The following is a 23,969-nucleotide window of genomic DNA, read 5'->3' as shown; positions in this document are numbered from 1 at the left end:
TAAAACATTTATTAAAAATTAGCTATCATCAAATGATGTTAATGCTCAGGTACGAGGTTTAAAGGCAAACGCAAAAAAATAAAAATTGATATCGAGATGGCTTTTGTCATGGCCGTATTTGTTGAGTGGTTCTGCAATATCTTTGTTTTTCTTTTTAATAAAATTAGAGAACGGCTTTGCAAAACAGATGCAACAGGCTTCAGAGAACCATGAGAAAGCTCTTGAGATCTTAAAGCAGCAGCTACAAGACCTACAGAAGAAGATGGAAAGCAATCTGCAGGGAGACACTGACACTAAACTACAGGTATGATCTGCTACTAGTATCTGGCTACTAGAATAGGGCCTTCAGTGGATCAGTGATAATTTTGCAGGCTTATAACACAAAAAATTGGGATTCATCACCTGTGGTGGGCAGATCGTAACTAGCTCATTGTGTAGAATAGCAAATAAAAGTTGAGAAATGAGATAGACACTTTGAAGAGCATTTTTAAATAACTACAGTTTTAATCCGGTAATCAAAATGATAATATACAACTTTATTTCATAAAATTAGAGATTCATTTACAACATTTTGTCTGGATGTTTTTTTTTTTTCAACTGATTACCAATTTTGTGGAAACAATACTAAAATTATTTCAACTTTCCTACTTTGAAGTAAGTATGTCAAAAAATATTTCTATGGCTTAATTTTCTGTTTTCTTGAAATAAAAGATATTCCATATTATTAACTTTTCTATTTTAAACTTCTTTTCTTAAGAATGTCTTACAAGCAACATGGCATAAATAAAATATATAATTTTCGAAATCAACTTGTATATTACTGGTAAGTGTGTTTTGTTTTTTAAGAATGATTTCCATTTCATTCTCCAATATGTTGTATTTGTCATCATAAACTGAAATTGTTTATAACCAAATCCAGGACTTTAGAAATAGGTAAACTTCATCGGTATTGAGTTTTAACAACAAAGCCTGATAGATGAGATTCATTGTCGCTTAACTTGGTCGGGCAGCTACCCGGTAATGATATTATTTTTTTACTTCATTATTTTAATGCCCTCTAGTGGAGTAATTTTATGAAAGAGATACATTTCCAGAAATTTGCTGATGTGACAAGCTAATGTTTGCTAAAATATTCATTTTTTTGTACACTAAATAATGGAATATTTTTAATATCCGTGTATGTTAATGATTTTATAACCCCCCAAAAAAAAAAAACAACAACAACAACAAAACAACAACAAACAACACACACTCAAAAAAAGTAAGTGGATTTATCTACAGAAAACACTTAAATATGGTGTGATATGTTAATATCATTAGTGAGTTTTATTGTGTTTTAAACAAAAAATAAAAACACACTAATATGAAGGGTAACATAAATAACATACTAAATCATGGATGATCATATCATTACTTACATATAAATGTATAAGAAAAGAGGCTACAATGTTTGTTTGTTTGTTTTTTTTATGAATATTTGCACTAAGCTACAAAAGGGCTAATTGCTCTAGTGGTCCCTAACTTTGAACTGATAAACTAGAAGTATAGAAGACAGTCAACAACAATCTACAGTCAACTACTAGGTTACTCTAATATAATATAAGCATATAATTATCAAACTTATAATACACCAATGGAACAAAAAACGAGATCTTGCAGCAACTGGCTGCAAACTATAGACTTTTGAATTCACAATAATGAACCATTTAGCCACTTACTACCAACTCGTTCCAAATAAAAACACATCTGTGTGAGTAAAACTACATCATCAAACATACTATTAGTTATACGTGTTGAAATAAAAGGAATAAATTTTCTTTGCAGAGGGTTCTTGATGAGAAATGTTATCTTGAGAAAGAATTAGAAAGCCTTCAAACTGTACTCGAGTTCAAGGTTGCAGATACACATCGCCTTCATAAAGAAAACCTGCATGTGCAGAAAGAGGTTATTTTTACTTTTTTATTGTATTTTTGTTGCAATATTTATTTAGGCTTTAAATATCTAAAAACAAAGAAATATAGACAGCTATGCTACACTATTGCATTGGGTTAAGTAACACAGTTTCACATTGTTAGGATCAAATAGTGATCTAGACTTATATTATAAACTATGTAAACATAGTTAAACAAAATAGTTCACCATTACAATCAAACAGCTATGTAGATTTATTACCTATGTAAGTATAGTCAAATAGAAACAACATATTGTTTGGATCAGTGAGCCATATAGGCTTGTTACATTATTCGAGACTATATATATATATATATATATATACTCTTCAAAAAAGAAACGCAAAAGGCAAAATTTGAGACAAATTGATAACAAGTTTATTCCGGGTAGTTCTGTATGACATGTGTGAAACGTTACACATTCACTGCTGAACATCCAAAGTCTGCAAAGGCGAAGTCCACGCTCACTAGTTGAAGTTTAACGTCATTCAACGTCATGCCCCCCGTGAGCATCAATAACTGCTTGGCAGCTCCTGCCCATGGAAACAATGAGATGACGAATCACATCATGTGGAATGGCTGTCCACTCAGCCTGCAAAGCTGCTGCAAGCTGAGATAGTGTCTGCGGTTGAGGTTGTCGCCATCGCAGACGTCGGTCCAACTCGTCCCAAAGATGTTCGATGGGGTTTAAATCTGGTAATCTGGAGGGCCAGGGAAGAACGTTGATGTTGTGGTGTCTCAAGAAGACAGTGGTGAGTCAGGCTGTGTGAGGACGGGCGTTGTCATGTTGAAAAACGTCGTTGACGTTCACCATGATGGGTTGCACATGGGGCCTAAGAATCTCGTCGACGTTGCGTACGGTCTGATCGGAAATCCTACGTAGCCCTGGTATGGTTGAGGCAGTAGACGTCGCAGTGGTGGTCCTATCCCGAAGGTGACGTTATCGGATGTAGCGATCTTGTGCGAGTGTGGTCACACGAGGTTTGACAGATTGTGGACGGTCACAAGTTTATCCATGTTGTTGGTGACGATTCCATAGCCTTGTGATGGTGCTTGGGTGGACATTCACAGCTCTGGCAACATCTGATCGAGATTCGCCTGCTTCCAATCAACCAATAGCGTTGTTGCGTTGTGCTTCAGTCAGTCTTGGCGTAACTGTATTGCGTGTCGGTGGCTTAACACTGAACTATGGAAACCGAGAACCCGTCACTTTTATATGGATTTTGCACATGTTGCACTTGCAGAACATGCAGATCTCTCAAACAAATTTATTGGATACGAATGCGTTTTGGCGAAAAATCCGATGTTTTTCTCCGTTTTCAACGTGCACAACTTTTATTGTCATTTTGGTCTGACAATCAGTGCCTTAACACATGTAACATCGCATACTCTGAGCTTGTAACGTTATTACATATATTTCTCTTTAAAATAACAAAAATATCCCTTTTGCGTTTCTTTTTTTGAATAGTATATATGTTGCTGGATAAAAGAGCCATCTTTTAGAATTGTTACATTATTATAGAATATGCAAACGAATTTATTTGTTTATATTTTAAATTAAAGTCTAGTTTTTTTATTAAATCACTAGTTGGAGAAGTTACCATTTGCAAGACAAGAGATTCAGAAGCTGAAGGCAAGAAATGAAGATTTAGAAGCTATGTTGGACGAGAAAGTTCGAATTGAGAGGTAATAGGAGTTCCAGTAAACAGACTACTGCTAAGTCCAAAGTGAACTAAATCATTTGAAGTTGTGATCAAATACGATTACCAGTTTACAGGTTAACTGTAAAAGTATGACCAAACAGCAAACAACACAATCATAATTAAGGAGTGTCTTTTCCTGATTTAATTTCAAGTTTATTTGCATTGATATCGTTATTGTTAAAAATTAAATTAAAACAACAAATATTTGTAAGAACCTTTATTATTTTAATTTGATATTACATTTTATTGCTTTCTTCTTGACACAAAAAGCTGGTGCCAGCTGTTGTTATTCATTTAGTGTAACTGTGTAGTGAACCACATTTTCCTTGACACAGATGAATTAACCATAACTATGTGTATTTGTTTCAAATATAATCCAATAAGAATATATCCAGTTTAGATTAAGTTACTTTTTGTATCTAATTGTTTAACATAATCAGGGAAAACAGTAGTGTTAACTTCTTTAATATGATTTATTTTATCTTTATTTCATCCAACATAATGTCATAATGAGGCTTAACATATCCCATCAGAGTGTCATTAGAAGTGATTCAGTTCATTATGGGTTTAACTTTTGTTGTTTTTATTACAATAAGTGTTTCTAGTTAGATAACTGTCTTAAGTAATCTATGAATTATTTTTAGTTTCAATCAAATAATTCGATAATTTTAATTTACTTTTTTCAGTATCTATCTTAGACCATACCTTAACCATGTTCTGACTCCATTCAGTCTTCTATAATTTGACAATACTGAAAGTAAATTATAGAAACCTTAAAACTATAATGTTTATTAAACATAAAATCACAAATTAATTCTAAAATAAAACAACAGCAACTTTTACTGTAGACAGGTTCTAAGATCAATTATTACGACAGCTCAGCAGATAGTGACATTTTAATGATTACTCTCGTGACTTCTATAAAATTACTGTTAACTATATTTATGACTTAATTACTAAAGAAATAGAAATAGAACACCTATTCCACCAATGACTTTGATTATAAACTTGTTTCTTTGAGCTATGTAAGCTCATTATTATAATCAAACAACTACCTAGACTTGTTATGTTGTTACAGACTATGTAAACATCACATCTTTAAGGATCAAATAATGTAATGCATGCATGTGGAGGTTACTTGTTTTCAATAAAACTATATCTACAAAAGCATGGAACGATTTTAACACAACCACCAATATAAAACAGGTTTTGCTCTGAAACTGTATATTATACATTAAGATATGATATTTGTTCCATCACTGAAAATCCCTTAGTTTAAGCATTGGCTAAAAACTGGGTATTTTTAGCTGTCTAACATGCCAGAAATAGTTCTATACTAAAATAATTTGTACCTGGTTTATAATCCATCAGTTGTCAGATATTATTTCTGACAATATATGTCATGAAAATAAGAATACAATAAGATTAACTTGTACAAAGAACAAACTAGATCTGTTTCGCTTTGTTAAAAAAAAACGCTAGATAGTAACTGTTGTCTGACTAAGTTTGACTTCCATATTTCAACTTGCAGACAGTTAAATAGTGAAAGTCAACACCTGAAGTAAGAGTTTGAGAAAGAGATTAAATCAAAGTCTCGATTATCTATGGAGAAAGAAGAACTTCAGTGGACACTGAAACAAGCAAAGGAAGTTAATGCTTTGCTATCAACAATGTCTGATTTTATGTGGGGATAATTGCTTTGTTGTGAACAATGTCTGATTGTACATTTTGTTAATAAGATAAGTACATAAATGAAAAAATTGTAGCTCCAAAACAAATACCCAATACCTGGACACTAATGTGGTGGACCATTATGTAGAATGCTAGGGTGTTTTTTCGTTTTTTAAGTACTAGCAGAAGTAAAACAAATTGTGTTTGACGGGGAGGAAACATCCACTTCCTAGTTTAACCTCATATGCTTAGTATAAAAGAGAAAAGGAACAGTTGCATGTGGTCTAGTTCATAACATCCTGCATCTTTACATTCTTTCACTGTTTGTAGAGAAAAGGTGGTTATTGAGAGAAAATTTGAATGAATATTTAGAACATTCAAAAACCTTTAAGATTCATTTATAATTGTTAAGTATATAGAACATGATAAATATTTGATCTTTATGAGCACTTTGAAATCTTTATCTAGTATCATCGGAAATCCTGGATAAACTTTCACATGACGAGTCACTGTTAAAATGTCCAGTTCGAATGTTTGTGTTTCTGGATGAACTCGATACTAGTCAAACACAGGGAGGAAGAGGTCCTGGCAGTCACAGACAGGTCACTGCTTCGGGAAGTCCTCCAAATAGGGTGTCAACTCGTAAAAACTCTAACTATTCTGGTAGGCCATCTACTTAGCCCTCACATTTTACACCTACTGCAAAAAGATTCAATATCCTCAGCAACCTGATTCTGTTAATGGTACTTCGAAACGATCCCGTTCAATCAAGTCATTAACACAAGAAAGGGACAGAAACGGTAATTCTAGTGTCACCGAAGCTCTTGATGATCAGGGTTCAAGAAAAGGACACAGAGAATGATGATCAGACATCAAAACAACAGAATAATCTCAAGTTGAACGTGCCTCACCGAAACACTGATGAACGTGAAGATGAAGAATCACATCCAGTGACAGGTCATTACCATTATTCTGTAAGATCGGATGCCTTTTGCCCAAAGAGTACGACACCTTCACTGAGCGTTTGTTTAGATGAAGGTTCCAGACTTCTCGAGTTCACAGACAACGAAGCTCAAGACAGTGGAGAAAAAGTACACCATGAATGGACATAGGAACTCTGAAGACTTCAGCCCTTTAATTCTGGTCAGTTTTAAGGGCATCTCATATCTATTTTGACTATCATAAATTATATAAAATTTAAAGTTTATAGAAGAGACTGGTTATGTCTAAGAATAGTAATACTTACATTTATTTAAATAATTAGTAAACCTATTGCAGTAACATTGTAAATAGGATTAGAAAAGACTAAATAGTCTTATGGTAGAAGTAGTAATAAAATGTATTGCTAAGAGAAACTTATCACTGCTTGTTGATTTTTGTTCTTCTCCTAAAAGCTCAAGAGCTATACATATCTTATACGGTGTACAGTGTTTCCGACTGCGTATTAGAAATTATAATATATCTGTTGTTTACATATGTTTCTGATAATATTTCTAAAACTTTGAACTTTATATTTGGTGAATTATTTTGATTTTTAGCGTAGTTTGAATATTTTGCAAGAGTTGCATAATAGCTCACAATGGTATAGCTTGTTCAAAACATTCCAAAACTTTTCTTTTTCGTATAGAATATAACCATATTGATCTTATTACGTACATGTGCTACTGTATCTCTGAAGATATAACATCATTCTATAATATTGAATATACGAGTAAATATTTTACTATTGATCTACTCTACATTATATCAAAGCAAAGTCTTGTGGATTTGATTTTTCATTGCACACCCAAAATGTGGAGCGTGATAATTGTTTAGTGTTTTTGATGATCCAAAAAAGTTAAACGTAATTATAACCAAGCAATTCTGACAAGGAAAAACTAATTGCCAAAACAAATTTAACTCTAAATACTTCGCAGAGAAAAACACTTCAGACGGTGAATAAAGTAAGAGATGTTGATATTTTTGTAATAATATCACTTGCATAAATGTATACTATGTTTCACATTACTGAAGAGCACGGCCATGTGGTTAATGTATTCGACTCGTAATCTGAGGGTCGCGGGTTCTAATCTTCGTCACACCAAACATGCTCGCTCTTTCAGAGGTGAGGGCAATATAATGTGACAGTCAATCCCACTATTTATTGGTAAAAGAATAGTCCAAAAGTTGACGGTGATGGTGATGACTAGCTGTAGTCTTACACTGCTAAATTAGAAACGGCTAGCGCAGACAGCACTCGTGTAGCTTTGCACGAAATTCAAAACAAACCAACCCAAACTTTACTAATGCCCCTCTCATTTGCATCATCCCTACTAAATAGCACAACACGCAGTGTAGTAGAAATGATGCAAATGTCATCCCTACTATTTATTTTGCATTGCTTTTGAAGGATTGGTATTAACTATTCCAACACTTACTTCAGTTTTTGAAAAGTTTTACTTTACTTGTACATATTGCTTTGAATACCCTTAGCGCACAGTAATTACTTTTCACCAGGTAAGATTTCACCAATTAGTTTAATTAAAATAAAAAAGCTTACTAAAAATGATTTGTATTTTGAACCTGAACCGCACCTATTACAATATGCGAGTAGACTATATCTGAGATTCCTTTGGTTCAAGTATAACCAGCCCTAGCTTAAAACTACTTACCAGGGATAGCAACAAAGTTATCAGCGAGTTACTCTTGTAACACACGTGGCGGATTTACTATTATATATTTATTTTAATATCAATGTTTGTTTTAGTTAAATGTATATATATATTTAAAAATGCATGTAACTCTCTTTTGTCGGTATTTAGGGGTCAGGTTCATATTTACCTCTTCCTCCCTGCTGTACGTTGGCGCTCAGCTTCTGTTAAATCTATTTATAAATGCAACATGAGAGCCAAAGTAAACCGCACTTACTCCGATCCTTCTCATGGGAATGTCCATGTTCTATTTACAGATACTATTTCTCTTAAACAGTTCCATATTATCTTACACTTTCAAAGGTTATAGGCTTATATTAAGAACATTTACATAAATACCCTTCTATGTTTACAATTACGTCCATAACTATTGTGGAGTTCTGTCTAGTAGTTAGGTTGCCTGTTTTTATTTCTTATAAATATTCACTAGGGATATATGTTTTGGACTATCATCATCATTTATGCAGTATCTGTCTCGTTCGCATCATTTTTTCTCTAATTTTTCTCGAAATAATTTAATGTGCTATGTTACTATTTCTGAGTTTGAATATTTGCGCATGATATCGGAGGAAGTAGTTCTAGGGACTTTATATGTTGTTATAAGTAACGTGTTTTGTATTGTTTATAGTTTTGTTTGTACTAGGTTTGGTGTTAGGTTTACCTGTGCTGGGACTGCATAGTCAATTACGGGTTGTATACATGTTTTATAAACTTAATATGTTATCGGCTGTTGCTCTAACTGATAAAAACAGTAGAGCAACAGCAGGTAACAGATTTTGGTTCTAATATTATTTAGGTGGTTTGTCCATGTTAATTTTGAGTTGTATGTTAAGCCTAGAAATTTGACGGATGTAGCAGTTTGAGGAAATGTTCCGTTCACATATAACTCTGATTGTTCTTGTGTTTCCTCAATTTTGTGAAACCACTAGTTGGGTCTTTAGTATGTTGATTTTAGTACTATATTTTTGACAGTATTCACTTATTATATTTAATTGGAGTTGTATATTTGTAGCTGCTTTTGATGGTATGGGGACACTTTTCGAGACTGCTACATAATCAGCGAACTGTGACGAGTGTCCATAGTTTCGATCATTCAGAGGCATATTGTTAACAAACATGATGAAGAGGATAGGACTATCTACTCCTCCTTGAGGGACGCCTGACTCTGGAGTAACTAATTCTGAGAAGGTTCCCTCTAAATTTATTCTACATTTTCTCTTTTCTAAAACGTTTGGGAGCCAGTGGATAATTCCACGCAGTAGTTCCATTTCTATCATTCAGAACTAGAGACCGTTGTTCTGTACAGTATCGAAAGCTTTCTTGATGTCAAGAATGCAAGCGATAGTACATTCTCTTTTATTAAAACTATCTACTATGGATTCAGTTAGTCTAACTTAGTGATCGGTTGTTTGAATTTTCTGAATCCATTTTGTACTTCAGGCAATCTTGATGTTATCTCCAGGAATGTGGAGAGTCTATTGCTGATTTTCGTTCGAGAATTTTGCCTACGCAGCCGTTCAGGCTGATTGGGCGGTAGCTATTTGGTTTATTCGCTGGCCTTCCTTCTTTATGGAACATTAATACGTTAACATTCTTCCAAGAAACTGGAATATATAGAGAGTTTAGTGATAAGTTGCAGATTGCTGTTAGGTGCTCAAATCATTTTGGAATGCTTTTTGAGTAAGATAGCTTATATACCATCTACTCCCGTAGTTTTGTATTTTTGTCTTTGTGATTACATCTCTGAATTCTTGTTCAGTTATTTTATTTGTTAACACTTTAGTTCTGGAGTCGTTTGCTGTGTTGATGTTTATGTCGTTTGTGTTAGTTGGGAAATATGGTTTAAATAATTCTATATTATTTGTTACGTAGTTGTTTACTTTATTATAAAATTGTGTATTCGTGTCTGGGTTATGATGTATCTTAAACGTGTTTTGTAAATGTTATTTGAAGGCCTTTGATTTTTCTGCATTTATGATGCATGTTACTAACACTGTTAAACAGATATTGCGAAATTACCTTCGGTTCAGTAACGCTGTAAAAGATTCTCGAATATGAGAATCAACAATGTACTATGTGTGTATGTAAATAATAGTGAAGATATTACATAACTTCAGCAGTGAAAACTCACGCGTAACTAGCGAATAGCTCGTTAGCTCCGCGTTAAGTGAATTATGCCGATATCAACTCGAAATTAATACAACCATCGTGAACCATCGATAGGATATCAAGGAAGCTCTGGATCAGATAGAAAAGTCAATCTTGTATGTAAAGTTATAAATCTTTTGCATATAAATGTATAAAACTTTTGCAAATACGAAACATCATTGTATTTTTGTGTCATGAAGGCAAGAAAATCACTTGAAGTAAAAATGTATCTCAGAACAGCTAGTGTGGGTATTAACACTTTTATTAATAAAGCAGAGAACAATCTTTCAACCTTCTTAGGTCATCTTCAGGTTAACAGATACATTTTAGTATTTTAGTTTGTATATTAAAATATATTTGTTTTAAAAAGAAAACTGTGTGTGTCAACCTTGTTGACAAATATAATAAATTTAATAGATCTCGACATTTAATTAACTTCTATATGACTTCAGGCTATTTTAAATCATAATACTAACACAGCTGCGTAGCTCAAAATGTAGAGTGTTTGGCAGCATCACAAGGCATACTTTGAACATTTCTGTTTATAGCCACGCACGCTAATCAAACGACCACGTCTTGTTCAATAACATGCAAAAAAACGTTGTTTTCCAATTATTTACCTTCTTTACTTATAATAGCAAGCATTATTTTATGTTTTTATTGTAGTTTATAACCAATCTCTGTAGCGCATGTTTGAAAATTTTGACTTTTCCGGCCGATTTGTAAACATCGTTATGGTGAACCATTGAGTATACTTACTAAAATCAAACCGCTTCTGGGAGATAAAAAAATACGGTTAGATCCTCAAGATTACGGCATATATTTTCTCGTAGGCTTTTAACTCTGTTAAGTCTAAGTTGTGCTTTAATTATTTACAATCCAGTTTGAGAGATTTAAAAGGTAATCGGACATATTCAGTAGCGTATATTAATCACAACTTTTAATTATAGAAAATAAAAAAATTATACAAGTAGGAGAAAAACATTAAAGAATATATGATTAAAAATATTAAATATTTCTACTTGTCCGTCGCGCCAAACATGCTCGCCCTTTCAGCCGTGGGGGCATTATAATGTAACGGTCAATCCCACTATTCGTTGCTAAAAGAGTAGCCCAAGAGTTGGCGGTGGGTGGTGATGACTAGCTGCCTTCCCTCTAGTCTTACACTGAAAAATTAGGGACGGCTAGCACAGTTAGCCCTCGAGTAGCTTTGTGCGAAATTCAAAAACAAGCAAAAACAAACAAATTTCTACTTGCCTATTTATGGGCATATTTTTAATGTACACTTCTAATCGTATGGTACTGAAGAGAAGTAGAGATTACAGGTTTATTGTGCTGTTTCATAATATAATTACGAGGATATTAATTTAGTGACATTGTATAACTCCACCATTGTAATGAGGGCACACTATTATCAAGTATATAAGTATTCCTCCACTCTTTACCATCTTTTATAATGCTAACTGTGTTAATAAATAACAGCTGTATATCAATTTTCCAAAATTCAAATTAGTAATGTAACCACCTATTTATATGAAGATTCTAAAAGAAAATGACATGATATAATATTACTACACTTTGGACAACCTGTATATCTCTTCCATCAATGCTATTTTAATACTAAACATATTTAATGCGGTTCATTTGCAATAATATACACGGAAGTCATAAGAATATCAGTTAGCTCTTATTTACACAGAAAAATGACATAGATTACTGTTGCTATTTTAATATAAGGCGCATAAAAAGAATCTTTACCTTATATTATGCATACGTTTTTGAACATTAATTGTTAAAATTTCTTTTTTTGTTGATAATATGCAAATAAAAAACTTCCCAGGAAGCTAAATATACGGTGTTGAGTGCTTAAGGTAAGGGAAGAGGAAACACCAATGTTTTCAACATTGCTTTAAAAGTTTTGCTTTCATGTCCGAACACTGTTTAAATATCGTCCCCTCTTTGATTGTCAGAATTTTGTGTTTGAACCACGAGTGTATCCTTTGTTTACAATTTCTTTTCCCTATGTTAATAAATCGTATCTTCCCATTTAAATGTTAATAAAATGGAATCACCTAGTTCGTGAGACTACATGTTAAACTGTATTAAATTATTGTTACAGGATTATCCTTATTTGCTTGTTTTTGAATTTCGCGCAAAATTACACGAGAGCTATCTGCGCTAGTCGGCCCTAATTTAGAAGTGTAAGACTAGAGGGGATGCAGCTAGTTATTACTGCCCCACCAACTCTTGGGCTACTCTTTTACCAACGAATAGTGGGATTGACCGAAACATTATAACGCCCATACGGTTGAAAGGGCGAGCATATTTGGTGCGACGGGGATTCGAACTGTGCGATTCGACTGCCTTAACCACCTGTCGATGCCGGACCTCCTCATTTGTACTCAGTAGTTAACCTGTGAGTACACCCTTGTACAAATTAATTGAAACAAATGGTCATTTTACAATATTTTCAGCATGGCGGCCGGTATAGGCTCGCTGGACCCGCTGATTTCCTTTAATAGTCATTTTTTCGCACAGACGGCGTCGTTAGCTGTCTTTTGCAGCACGGTCGATCTATTTTTGGAATATATGACGAAATTTTGAGGAATGTTACGTCATTCGAAATTGCGTTTGAAGGATAAGGAGACCAGCCAAAAAACAACTTCTTATCAGCTCAATGAAGAAAAAACGGTATCAATGGTGTCTGAAATACAAGAACTGGACGCAAGAACAATAAAGGAAGGTGTTATTCAGTGACGAGACTCATTTCTTCGTACAGGGTCAAAGTAATCTGCATGTTTGCAGATCTCCAGGTGAGAAACTTCGAGAATCTCACATCAATCAGTTCGTAAAACCCTTGAAGAAGATGTTTTTGGGGCTTTTTCTAATATGGCGTCGGAATCTTACATATCGTAGAAGGTATGATGCGAGGACCACAGTACATCGAAGTTTCGCAGATAACAGTCGTTCCAGAATTGAAAAGGAGATTTCCAGATGGATCTCTCATTTTCCAGCAAGATCTGACTCCGTGCCACACATCGAAATTTGTAAAGAATTTTATGACTACAACGGAATAAAGGTGCTGGACTGGCCTGGAAACTCTCCGGACTTAAATCCTATTGAAAACCTTTGAGCGTTTTGTAAAGAAAGACTTCGGGGAAAAGACTGTACTACGAAAGATAAGCTAATTGAGGCCATAATTGAGGTGTGGTACCGCGATCCAAAAATTAGTAAAGATTGCAGTCAGCTCGTGGATTCGATGCCAAAGCGGATTAATGATCTGAAAAATAAAGGCAGTGATATCATGTATTATTTTGTGAGTAATTTTTGGATTCTCAGGAATAAAACGCAAAAAAATTGAAAACATCGTAATATTCCGTCTTGTTTTAATTAATTTGCACAAGGGTGTAGCTTATTGGAGCTGTTATGTAGTACCACTGCTGTTTAAAGTCAGTTGAATGTCATCTTGCAGTGCCAGCAAACATGTACAGAAATCAAAAGAAGCCACTGTTCAAAGACAGTTATTAGAGAGCGATAAGGGTGTTAAAATAGAACTATATATCTATCCTTACCTTATATATATATATATTCATATTGCGATTGTGTCTGTCCAAGCGTTCTTATGTTCCACGTTTACATCGACTGTTTCCCGCGTTGCTTTTAAGCAGCTGCGCACGCAGACAAAGCTCAACATTTACTTTTTAAATGACAGTAGAACAAACTTGAATAATGTGACGTAATTTAAAGAATACAGATGTAGGTAGTTATGTTTTTCTTGAACGGCTCTTAGCATGACTAAAATGCTCCATAATTAATTTTCTTGGTGGATAGTATTAGTAGCTTGACTCTTAGAAAACCAAGAGTTAAACACGATTAACTAAGGTTCATAAAATAATTTTAAATGATAGGTTAACTTAAACTTTTCTCGTCACGAGAAAAGAGTACTTTAACTAGATTAACTTAAACTTTTTTTCGTCACTGGGGACGGGTACGTTTGCTTGTATACCGTAAAATATAAGTAAATACTTTAAAAATTAAATTTATAACTTTAAAAGGCGTTTTTTGTTTGTTTTTGTCCACTGTACTGTTTAAGGGTTGAACTATATGTCTTCTTAAATTAATAGGGCTTTATGTTTGTCACCGTAAGTTTAGCCTAGAATTATTGCCACACAAGAAAACATACAAATAGTGTACCATTTTATTGCACGACACCCCTAATTAAACTGTTAACTTTATTGAGGCAGTGTATATGCTGTTTTTCACACTAAATAAACTCCCCAATGACTTAGTGGTCAGTCTGGTGGCTTATAATGCCAGATTTCGATACCCATGGTGAGCATAGCACAGACAGTTAACTGTGTAGTTTTGCGCTTAACAACAAACAAATAAATTATTAATTATTGAAAATAACTCGGATTTATCTTTGTAAATGTTGAATGAAAGCTCTACATATAAATTTTCCCATGGTATGGCTGGCCTTTCCTGTTAGTAAACTTAACCTTCTGTTGTCAAACAATCTGGAGAGTGGAAGATTATTTGGTTTGTACTACAAGTAGCAGAACTAACATTACTTTGCTATTTTGCAAAATAAAATTATGGTGAAAAATGATCTAATTTATAATATTCATAGAGTTGCTGAAGATGGATAATATATTTATCTCCTCAACCATGATCTTTATAAGGCTAGACTAGATATATCTGTAACTCATAGTGGTTTGGAGATATATATGCTAAGTCATAAAAGTAGCTAAAGTTGAAAGAAGATTTATATTTATAACTTGTAGCATAATTTTAGTTAATATTGCAAGAAGACTCGATTTGTTTTTCGTTGTAAAAATGAATGATGTGTAATCTTTCCAAATGATAGTTTTTACAATCTGTACGAATGGCCTCGTTGAAAGATACAGAACATGTTCTGAAGAAAGAACCTAATCATTGTCGTATTGTTATTGACGAAAACAGGAATCTAATGTAAAGAGTTAAAAACAAAACAAAAAAGTTTCTACTCTAAGTCAATGTGGGCCACGTTTGGAATAACAATATACGTAGATTCATTAAAACAAATGTTATCTAACAGTTAAATAGTATTTTGAATCGAAGAAATAAATAAATAAAAAATGTTGATTATTACTATGAAAGTTGTTTGTTTAGTATAACAAGTAAAATATAAAAAAACGAGTTTCATCCAGATGTCAGAAAAATAAATCAGAATTCTTGAAGATAGTTGACAGATGTGAATATCTTCTTCACTTTAAGTTGTTTTTTATAGAATGACTAATTTCATTGCTCCGTTGTATATAGAACAAAATAAGAGCCTATAGTGGACAGTGGGAGAAATTGAGATTAAATGGGTTGAAAAACTATACAACACACAACACATAACTTTAGTTTGCTATCGCTTACAACATAGCTACGTTGGTAATAGAAAGCAACCATTTGATACATTTATTTGGTCCAGCACATTTTCAAAATAATAACTAGTTCTTTTTTATTTTTAGTGTATTTAAAGAGGAGCGTTCTGTCTGAAACGTTGTGCTACCTAGTAAAACATGTTTCCAAGTAGTATTAATATTAAAACATGTTTGTTGGTCGTTAGGCGCAAAGCTACCCAATTATGTATCTTTGATTTGCCCACCGCGGGTATCGAAATTCAAGTTTAAACATGATGCTGAACTACAAGAAGGCATTAGACCGTGATATTTGATCGGAATTAAAATCACATTGAGATATCATCTAGTGTATCACCTAAAGGTTCATTGCATTGAAGTATTTTAAGTTTCATAGTTCTGAAATAAGTCAAAGAGGCTTTGTGGTTGTTAGTTGTCGATTTTACCCGTTTTAATGTTTCGTTTCTTTGATTCTAAATTTCTCGAGAGACTTCATAAGAGTAATCTAATAAAAGCCATCTCTAATTCTGAAGTGATAGAGAACAAGGAAAGTAATTATTAAATAATGACGACAGCTAAATCGTGAAGTACAGCTGTCTGATCAAATAGCAAGATTTGACCTGCACTCTTGTAGCACACTTAATGCCCCCAAAGGATTGCAAACCATGGCTCATTAACTACTTAGTTACGTCAAGACTGTTTCTAACATCCTCACCGTGAAGAAAATGTAGAATTTATCAGCTCGTAATTCGAAAGTAATAATCCTCCCACAATGAGCTAATGTCAAGTACCCGAGTGGAACAGTTTGAAAACTTAAAATGGTAAAAGCCAGGCTTCTAATCTACACGATGAACACAACAAATAGTCCCTTATGAGTTTACATAAATAACAAGTTTAATATTAATAGTTTTCTTTTCAGCGAAAGTCTACGACATGAAATTAATATTTTGGTCCAATTTTAATGACATTTTATATTACTGTGGGTAACGAAAAATATTTCATACCATAAATAATCTAACTCCAAGACCTCTAATTGAATAAATAAATTGGACTTTGTATACATGTAGTTAACTACAGGCTCATTAAATTGTGTTCAAAGATTGAAAGAAATCAAGTTATTTACGATCTGACAACACGTTGCAATTTTAGTAAAAATATTTACCAACTGAAACAGGTTTTTCACCCCAGTTAAAAAACAGAAATACGGTTTCTTGTAGGAATTCCTTCAGGAAATTACTATTTGCAAAAAGTAGAAAGATTAGTGCTTTCAAGAGAAAAATATATTTGATCATTCACTGGATAACAATTGAAGAGCTTGAGTAGGAGGGAAGCCTAATAAGCTAAGACTAACACAGTTGCGGTTTCCTGTCCGTAATTCTTTTGTTTCTACTGAGACGTATAAAAAAAAAAGAATTCGTTCGAAGTTAAGTTTCATAAAAATAAAATTCGTTTAAAGTCTTACATTCAAAACTTTAGTGTGTGTTCTTTGCTGTCTCGGCTTCTGACGTCTTCTCTAATCAACTATAAAAGAGGGCGCAATACTCTAAAAAGTTACTTCTGTTGAAAACTTGAAACAGAACAGTTTGTGAAGAAAAATCGGTGAGTTTTGTTTTCCAGTCCTTACAAGTGTATATCTTATTTTAGTGTATACCAATGGATCGTAAACTAAGAACTAATAATAATTAACACTAACAGAACAAAATACAGATATTTTGTTCTTACTAATTAGGATAGAAACATATTTTTTGCTCTTATAAATTCATTTCTCAGGAGCACGTTCAAAGAAATGAGTTGACAAACCAGAAACGCCTGCTTATAAAGTTTGGTTTGAATCCTTATTCACGATCTTATTCACGAAACCGTTACTGTTGTCTGCTATATCGGATACAAGGTGGAAACTTTGACACCTCATTTGTAAATTTCTCTGCTGTAAAAAAGAAAAATGCTATAGTAGTACTAATATATTTTTCAGGAGCTCAGAAAGTATTATAAATATACATAGAAGTACATAAAACATACTTGTTTCATTCTTGTTTCTAACGAAGTGTTTGTTGTATGCAGTATCCACAAAACCGAATTTAGCATTTAGTATATTTCGTTCCAGAAACCCATTAATTATATGTTAACTTACTTTTACAACTATATTATAGAATTATATATCCATCGTTAATTCTGTTAGTCAACTTTTACGGAACGTGTGCTGTAAAGTGCTTTCTTTAGTTAATTCCGATTAACAATATTGCTTTGATCAGCACATATAAAACAATGGTATGTATAACTTTGCTATGGGAGGAGGAATATGTAGTTATTAAAATACAACTATCTGAAAGTAGGACCTATGTTTGTTCAGCTTCATCGGGATTTAGATCCATATGTGGTAGAATTTGGTTTGGTTTCAATTTCGCGAAAAGCTACACGAGAACTATCTTCGTTAGTTGTACTATCTAATTTAGTAGTGAAAGATTAGAGAGAAGACCATTAGTCATTCTGCTGTAGGATTATATCGTATATAAATGTATATAAATTATTAATGGTTATTTTAATTTAAACTCCTAATAAAATAGTGTGTGGAAACAACATATATTTATATTTGTTTAAATACGTTTATTTTTGATATTGTTCATTCAAGACTGTTAGTTATCAATCATTTAGAACAGACATGAATTTCGTATTATCAGACATTCATAAATCACGTACATAAATTTTTGTTAGAAAAAAAATTTTGAGTTGTTTATTGGTTTTATTCAAATAAACAGTTCCCCTAGTGACAGTTATGTCTTCTGAACATTTAAACACTTATTCATTAGTTAATGAAATGAAAACGTTTCAATTTTTTTTCAAAGTTTTACAGATGAAATATTTATTACAGAATGTGAAATGATTCTTTAGTTCATGGTAAAATTGAATAAATACGAATTGTTAAAATCATTGTTATTGTCGAAAATGTAACTGAGCATTCCATTCTAAAAACTGTTAGTATGGGTATTAAAACGTTCATTAAAATAAAGTACAGAACAACGTTTCGACCTTCTTAAGTCATTTTCAGGTTAACAAAGTTTGCAGACCTGGCATGGACAGGTGGGTTAAGGCGTTCAACTCGTAATCTGAGGATCGTGGGTTTGAATCCCCGTCGCACCAAACATGTTCGACCTTTCAGCAGCGGGAGCGTTATAATGTGCCAGTCAATCCCACTATTCGTTGGTAAAAGAATAGCCCAAGAGTTAGAGGTGGGTGGTGATGACTAGTTGCCTTCCCTCTAGTCTTACACTGCTAAATTAGGGACGGCTAGCGCAGATAGCCCTCGTGTAGCTTTGCACAAGATTTTGAAAAAAAAAAAAAACAACAGAGTTTGCAAGTGACCGTTGCCGGTTGCATATCTCATGGACGAGAATTTAAACGAATACAAGTGGGATGTTAGGTTATTAATTAGTATAAGTATAAAGGTGTTCCTTTATATTGGTTCAGTTTGGGCTTGATTTGTTGTGTAAGTAGGACTTCTCTGATTTTGTTGCATTTGCTTCCCTACTTAGTATGTCCGTGTATTCTATGGTTATGTTGTGCATAAGACACGTGCTCGGTAACGTTCAGTGGGAAACTATCTTTGTTAACGTGAAGTTGACTTTAGAATGTCGAAATATTGTTCTGTACTTTATTTTAATTAAAGTTTTAATAACCATATCAGCCGTCTTTAGAATACATTTTCACTTCAAGTGTATTTCTTGTCATCATGAATTAATAGTTTTTTCCCATTCTTGAGTATCACAATGGGCTATCTGAGTATTGTTATGTTTGCGATATTTTGATCTGTAGCATAATTCAGTACAGAAAATTCGATAAGCTAATTTTTATCATAAAATCATATACATTTGAAAACTACAACAAAAGATACTTCCGTATCTTTTTACTATTATCATCTTAATATGTTCAAGTTCTTTCGTATTCATGTTCACGATTCTCACATAGTAGATGTAGTGTTGATGTTAGATGTTAGAAAGATTTTAAATGAACAATGTGTATAGTTCACAGTTAATTAATGAAATGGAACACCTTTTGCCTACTATTTCCTAATTTCCACAACCCCCAAGTTTATAAACCTTGGATTTTTCCCTTTATTATTCTGCCCAATTCTGATTCATTTGTGATTAATTGTATTATAATATTTTAATCACGGGTTCGTGATTCTGTTGTTTCGGCTACTTTCAGTTGATGCTTATGTATTAATTTGTTTTAATGGTCTAATATTCGATATTAAGATGCTAATTTGTTTTCCTTTTGTTTGTTAGTTTCTAACATTTGTAATGTTGTATATTGAATACTGACTCAGCTAACTGATGTCTGGAAAACTTCATCATCACAACGACGTGCAATCAACTACGAAAGAAAGTGCAATGATAAAATTACTCAACAGATAACACCAACCACACCTCTGTGCACAACCAAGTACATTTGATTAATTGCAACATTACACGTGTTTCTTATCAATGTAATTAATTAAAAACGATACCGTCATGGTCTCATTGTAAATGTTCATTATTATATCTAAGTATTTTAATCGGATGGATTCATCAGTACAGCCAAGTTGAATCCTTACTGGACTCTCTACTCCTTATAAAATGTCTAGAAAATATATGTATAAACTAGGACTGTCTACTGCCTAGACAACAGTTTTAGTTATTTTCTTTCAATTTAAGATTGATATGTTTTGTTTCTACGTAACAAATATACAGCAACTTGTTATTGATGTAAAAAGTAAGTTTGGTCCAGTTTTAAAATATTATTAGTATTTCACAGTTAATCTCGTTTATTAATAAACTCGAGTTACCCGTATTAAATAAAATCTCTCTTTACGACTGTACTATTGGCTGTGACAATAGTTTGCGCACTCCCCGTAATGTAGCTGCTGTTGTTCTCGAATTAAGCACAAAACTACCCAATGGGCCATCTGTGCTCTGCCCACCTCTGGTATCGAAACCCAGTTTTTAGCAGTGTGAGTCCGCAGATATATCGCTGTGTCATTGAGGGGTGTAATGTAGCTGAGGTGTTTAATAAATTAAGTTGTAAAAATACCCTCAACTGTTTCGATTCACAGGTGAAACTACACGTTCTGGCAGAGATGGATCACAAAGTATTCTCTAAAGCTACTTATCTCTTGGCCGCCATCCTGATAATAGGAAGTATAATGACAGCTCTGAGCGAAGAAACTGCAGACCCTAATAACGAAGTTAACGTAAGTGTTTAATAAACAGATAAATATATATCTAATCAAATTAATTAAATGACTCCAATATATTCAAACATTACTTTTAAAGCTCAGTTTGTAAATATAGGATGCTTTTTGTAGTACGAGCATCACGGAACTATCTCAAATATATTGAATTATTGCAGGTTGAAACAGGAGAGCACATTTAAGACTCACCCCGTACGATCTTGTATCTTAGATTAGTAGAAATGGAGTATAAAAATATAGTTGAAAATGTGTGGGTGAGTGAGGTTTTAGGTTTAAAATTATAATCCACACAACTCAAAAACAGAAAAAAGAATATATAATTTTGTATGTCGTCCCTCAAGAAATATATAGAAAATTTTTTTAAATCTCTTTGTGTGTGTGCAATGTTTCATTATTTTTAGTTTTCGTCTATCATTCCACTCATTTTTTAATACGCCATTGAAACTAACTGGACATTTTCTAACAGGAATATTAACGGTAGATGTTTTCAGTAGATAGATGTTCATATTATTCTGTTTGTTCATTCGATGTTTAAAATATTCATATTTGTTATTTTGTGATCAGTGAAAAAGGGTATTAAACAACGTCCTAAGAACATAAGCCCTAATGATATGGAGTACTTTAAGATCTCTAATTACATTTATTATTCTATATTTATTAAATGCGTGCGTCTGTAAGCCAGGATACATTAATTTATGAAATACGTGCGTCTGTAAGCCAGGGTGTATTAATTTGTTAAATATGTGCATCTGTGAGCCAGGATGTATTAATTTATTAAATGCGTGCGTCTGGGAGCCAGTGTGTATTAATTTATTAAATACTTGCGTCTGTGAGCCAGGGTGTATTAATTTGTTAAATATGTGCGTCTGTGAACCAGGGTGTATTTAATTTTTTATTTCCATATTATAGCCGAAAACTTTGAAGTCTTATTAAATTTCTAGACAATAATAACAAATTTCAACAGACAATATTTTACTACTACTAATAATATCATTACTAAATGAATATATCATATTTTAAATTAGTTTTGAATTCAATCTGTTCCATATTTTTCTATTAATGGTCATATATGGTTATAAAAGTCACTTTTGATTCATAATGAGTTTCATTTGTGCCTGATAGCACTCAGAAACAGCTTTCGTAAACAATTAAAATCTGGAAATGACATCTTTTGTATTTTTATGACATATCAACGCTTTTGTTTTAGCTAATCTCTTTGTAAAGGTCTGTAAAAAGTGTTCTTTAAACTGTTTACCCTTTCAAGAACTGGAGATACAGAACCATATGTATCGTTTCATACGTAGTCTTCTCCGGCCATGTTTCAGCCAAACGATAAACTCACATGGTAAGGCTATCTATCGATAAACTTATTTCAAATCGCAGTGCATTACCTTACGAACTAATCATTTGTTTGTTTGTTTGTTTCTAAGCGTAAAGCTATACAATGAGCTATATATGTGTTCTGCCCACCACGGGTATCGAAATCCGGTTTCTAGTGGTGTGAGTCTGGCAGACTTACCACTGTGCCACTGGGAACTTACGGGCCAAAGTACAGATGTAATTCTGTTCCAAATATGTACTTTTATACATGTTTTCTTCGCTATTCATTAGTATAGTATAGCTTGTACTTACAGACTCTTAGAAACGGATTACAAAGTCTATTGGCCACTCTGCATTCAAGCGAAAATAATGACCAAGATGAAACAAATGACGATACAGAGCTGGTCGACAACTTAAACCCAGATGACTGGAGAGCATTCACACCTCTTCCTGTGACAAATCCTCAATGTTACGTTGAAACACAAAAGGTGATTTAAAATGTCCAATAATTTGTTTATCTAAGTAATAGCGGGTAGATGATATAAAATATTTAGGGCATTGTATCACTTTTATTTCATTTGTTTTAAAATTATGTAACAACAAACAATTAAAATCATTAAAGTTTATGTAACTGAATATCATTATATTTTCTTTACTATCTATTGCACCTTTCAGAGGATTCTCATGATTTAGAAACATTTTTCAAATTTCTTAACTGCACTTTCTGTATTACAGTAAACCAAAACATAGTTCTGAAAAAAGTTACTACTCGTATGAGTTACTTCATTCAAAAATCTACGTAAAAACTGCACGTATTGATTAATTTAACTATTTTGCGAAGGACCAAAATGAAGTACGCTTAGATTGTAAAAACAAAGTATTATTTGGACAATATTATAAAGTTTTTATGAAGGTATTATTCATGTAAATTATTAGATATATTTTCTTAAGAAGCAATTTTTGTGTCTTTTACACCCATCCACACACACACACACTGTTTATATAACGTTTCTTACTATTTAACAATTGTAGTTCCTAATTCTATAATTGTTTCCTTTTGAACAGTGTGAAACAGAAAGAATTCCAGGCCGCTGTATAAAGTTGGGAGGCGCCATTCCTGCCTGCCAAACTCAAACTCTTTTAACCCTTCACGAATTCGCTCAATGTGGTTAGAAGGATAGACACCTTGCGTCAGCCACATACGTTACAAATATTGACCTCTTCTGAGTACTGTTAAGTTAATATCTTTTTTTCTAGCTTTTCATTTTATCACGGTTTCTGTAAATTACACTTGGGAATTGTATCATCATTTCTATAAATTATATTTTGGAATTGTATTACGTCAATGATAACAATTAACAACAACATTTGTAGCGATTACATTAAAAATAACTAAAAGTTTCATGAACAGATATAGCAGCAAACTTACTACGATCGAAACAAAATAAATTTAACTGAAAATAGATGTGGAATTTTTAAAATGTTGTACCTTCATTTTTACTTTCAAGAAATGTCACTAATTAACAGTTTCAAATAACACTATTTTTTCCAGTACATTTTTGATATAAAAGCTTATATTCATGTTTATGAAACAATAATAATCTCATTTATAAAACTTGAAACGAGCAATCTATGAAACAATATCAAACAACTATTTTTTTATTAGAACAACCTGTAACGTGTAAGATCTATAAAATCTACTAAATACACTAAACAGGTGTAAGTTTCAAACATAGATAATTTTGGAAAATATGTAAGTAAAGTGTAAATTAAGGTGTTAGAACAAAGGACATTTCGTATCTTGTAGATTTAATTAATAATTAATCTAATTTAATCAAGCTTCTAATAATGTCTGTACTTTCAGCTTTGACTTA

At 32.9% G+C, this 23,969-nt stretch overlaps 1 protein-coding gene and 1 long non-coding RNA gene across 3 annotated transcripts; one reads left to right on the top strand and one right to left on the bottom strand.

Annotated features, from left to right (window-relative positions):
* Positions 1-484: 484 nt before the first annotated feature.
* LOC143225881 (uncharacterized) lies at positions 485-8,226 on the bottom strand. The gene is made up of 3 exons (XR_013014163.1): positions 8,144-8,226; positions 4,358-4,403; positions 485-1,926 (listed from the first exon to the last, which is right to left on the bottom strand). It is a non-coding gene; the product is annotated as an uncharacterized LOC143225881 (long non-coding RNA).
* Positions 8,227-13,085: 4,859 nt separating this feature from the next.
* On the top strand, positions 13,086-23,558 carry LOC143225879 (uncharacterized). Of its 2 annotated transcripts, none has more exons than XM_076456036.1 (4): positions 13,086-13,477; positions 20,638-20,775; positions 22,410-22,583; positions 23,161-23,558. In XM_076456036.1, exons 1-4 carry the CDS (start codon positions 13,421-13,423, stop codon positions 23,266-23,268), a joined length of 477 nt encoding a protein of 158 aa, XP_076312151.1. In that variant the 5' UTR covers positions 13,086-13,420; the 3' UTR covers positions 23,269-23,558. The 2 variants fall into 2 exon arrangements, with proteins under 2 accessions (XP_076312151.1, XP_076312152.1); XM_076456037.1 differs by lacking the exon at positions 13,086-13,477 and adding an exon at positions 16,996-17,147.
* The last annotated feature ends 411 nt before the right edge of the window (positions 23,559-23,969 follow it).

This window comes from Tachypleus tridentatus, chromosome 9 (assembly GCF_004210375.1).
Source record: "Tachypleus tridentatus isolate NWPU-2018 chromosome 9, ASM421037v1, whole genome shotgun sequence".
NCBI lineage: Eukaryota > Metazoa > Arthropoda > Merostomata > Xiphosura > Limulidae > Tachypleus > Tachypleus tridentatus.
Note: the sequence above shows the minus strand (reverse complement) of the source record. Positions and strands in the feature narration are given on the sequence as shown.

Coding starts and splice junctions, on each gene's coding strand:
- LOC143225879 (XM_076456036.1), top strand. CDS start 13,421: ATGCCAAAGCGGATTAATGATCTGAAAAATAAAGGCAGTGATATCATG. Junction 20,776..22,409: donor ACCCTAATAACGAAGTTAAC/GTAAGTGTTTAA, acceptor TTGTACTTACAG/ACTCTTAGAAACGGATTACA. Junction 22,584..23,160: donor GTTACGTTGAAACACAAAAG/GTGATTTAAAAT, acceptor CCTTTTGAACAG/TGTGAAACAGAAAGAATTCC.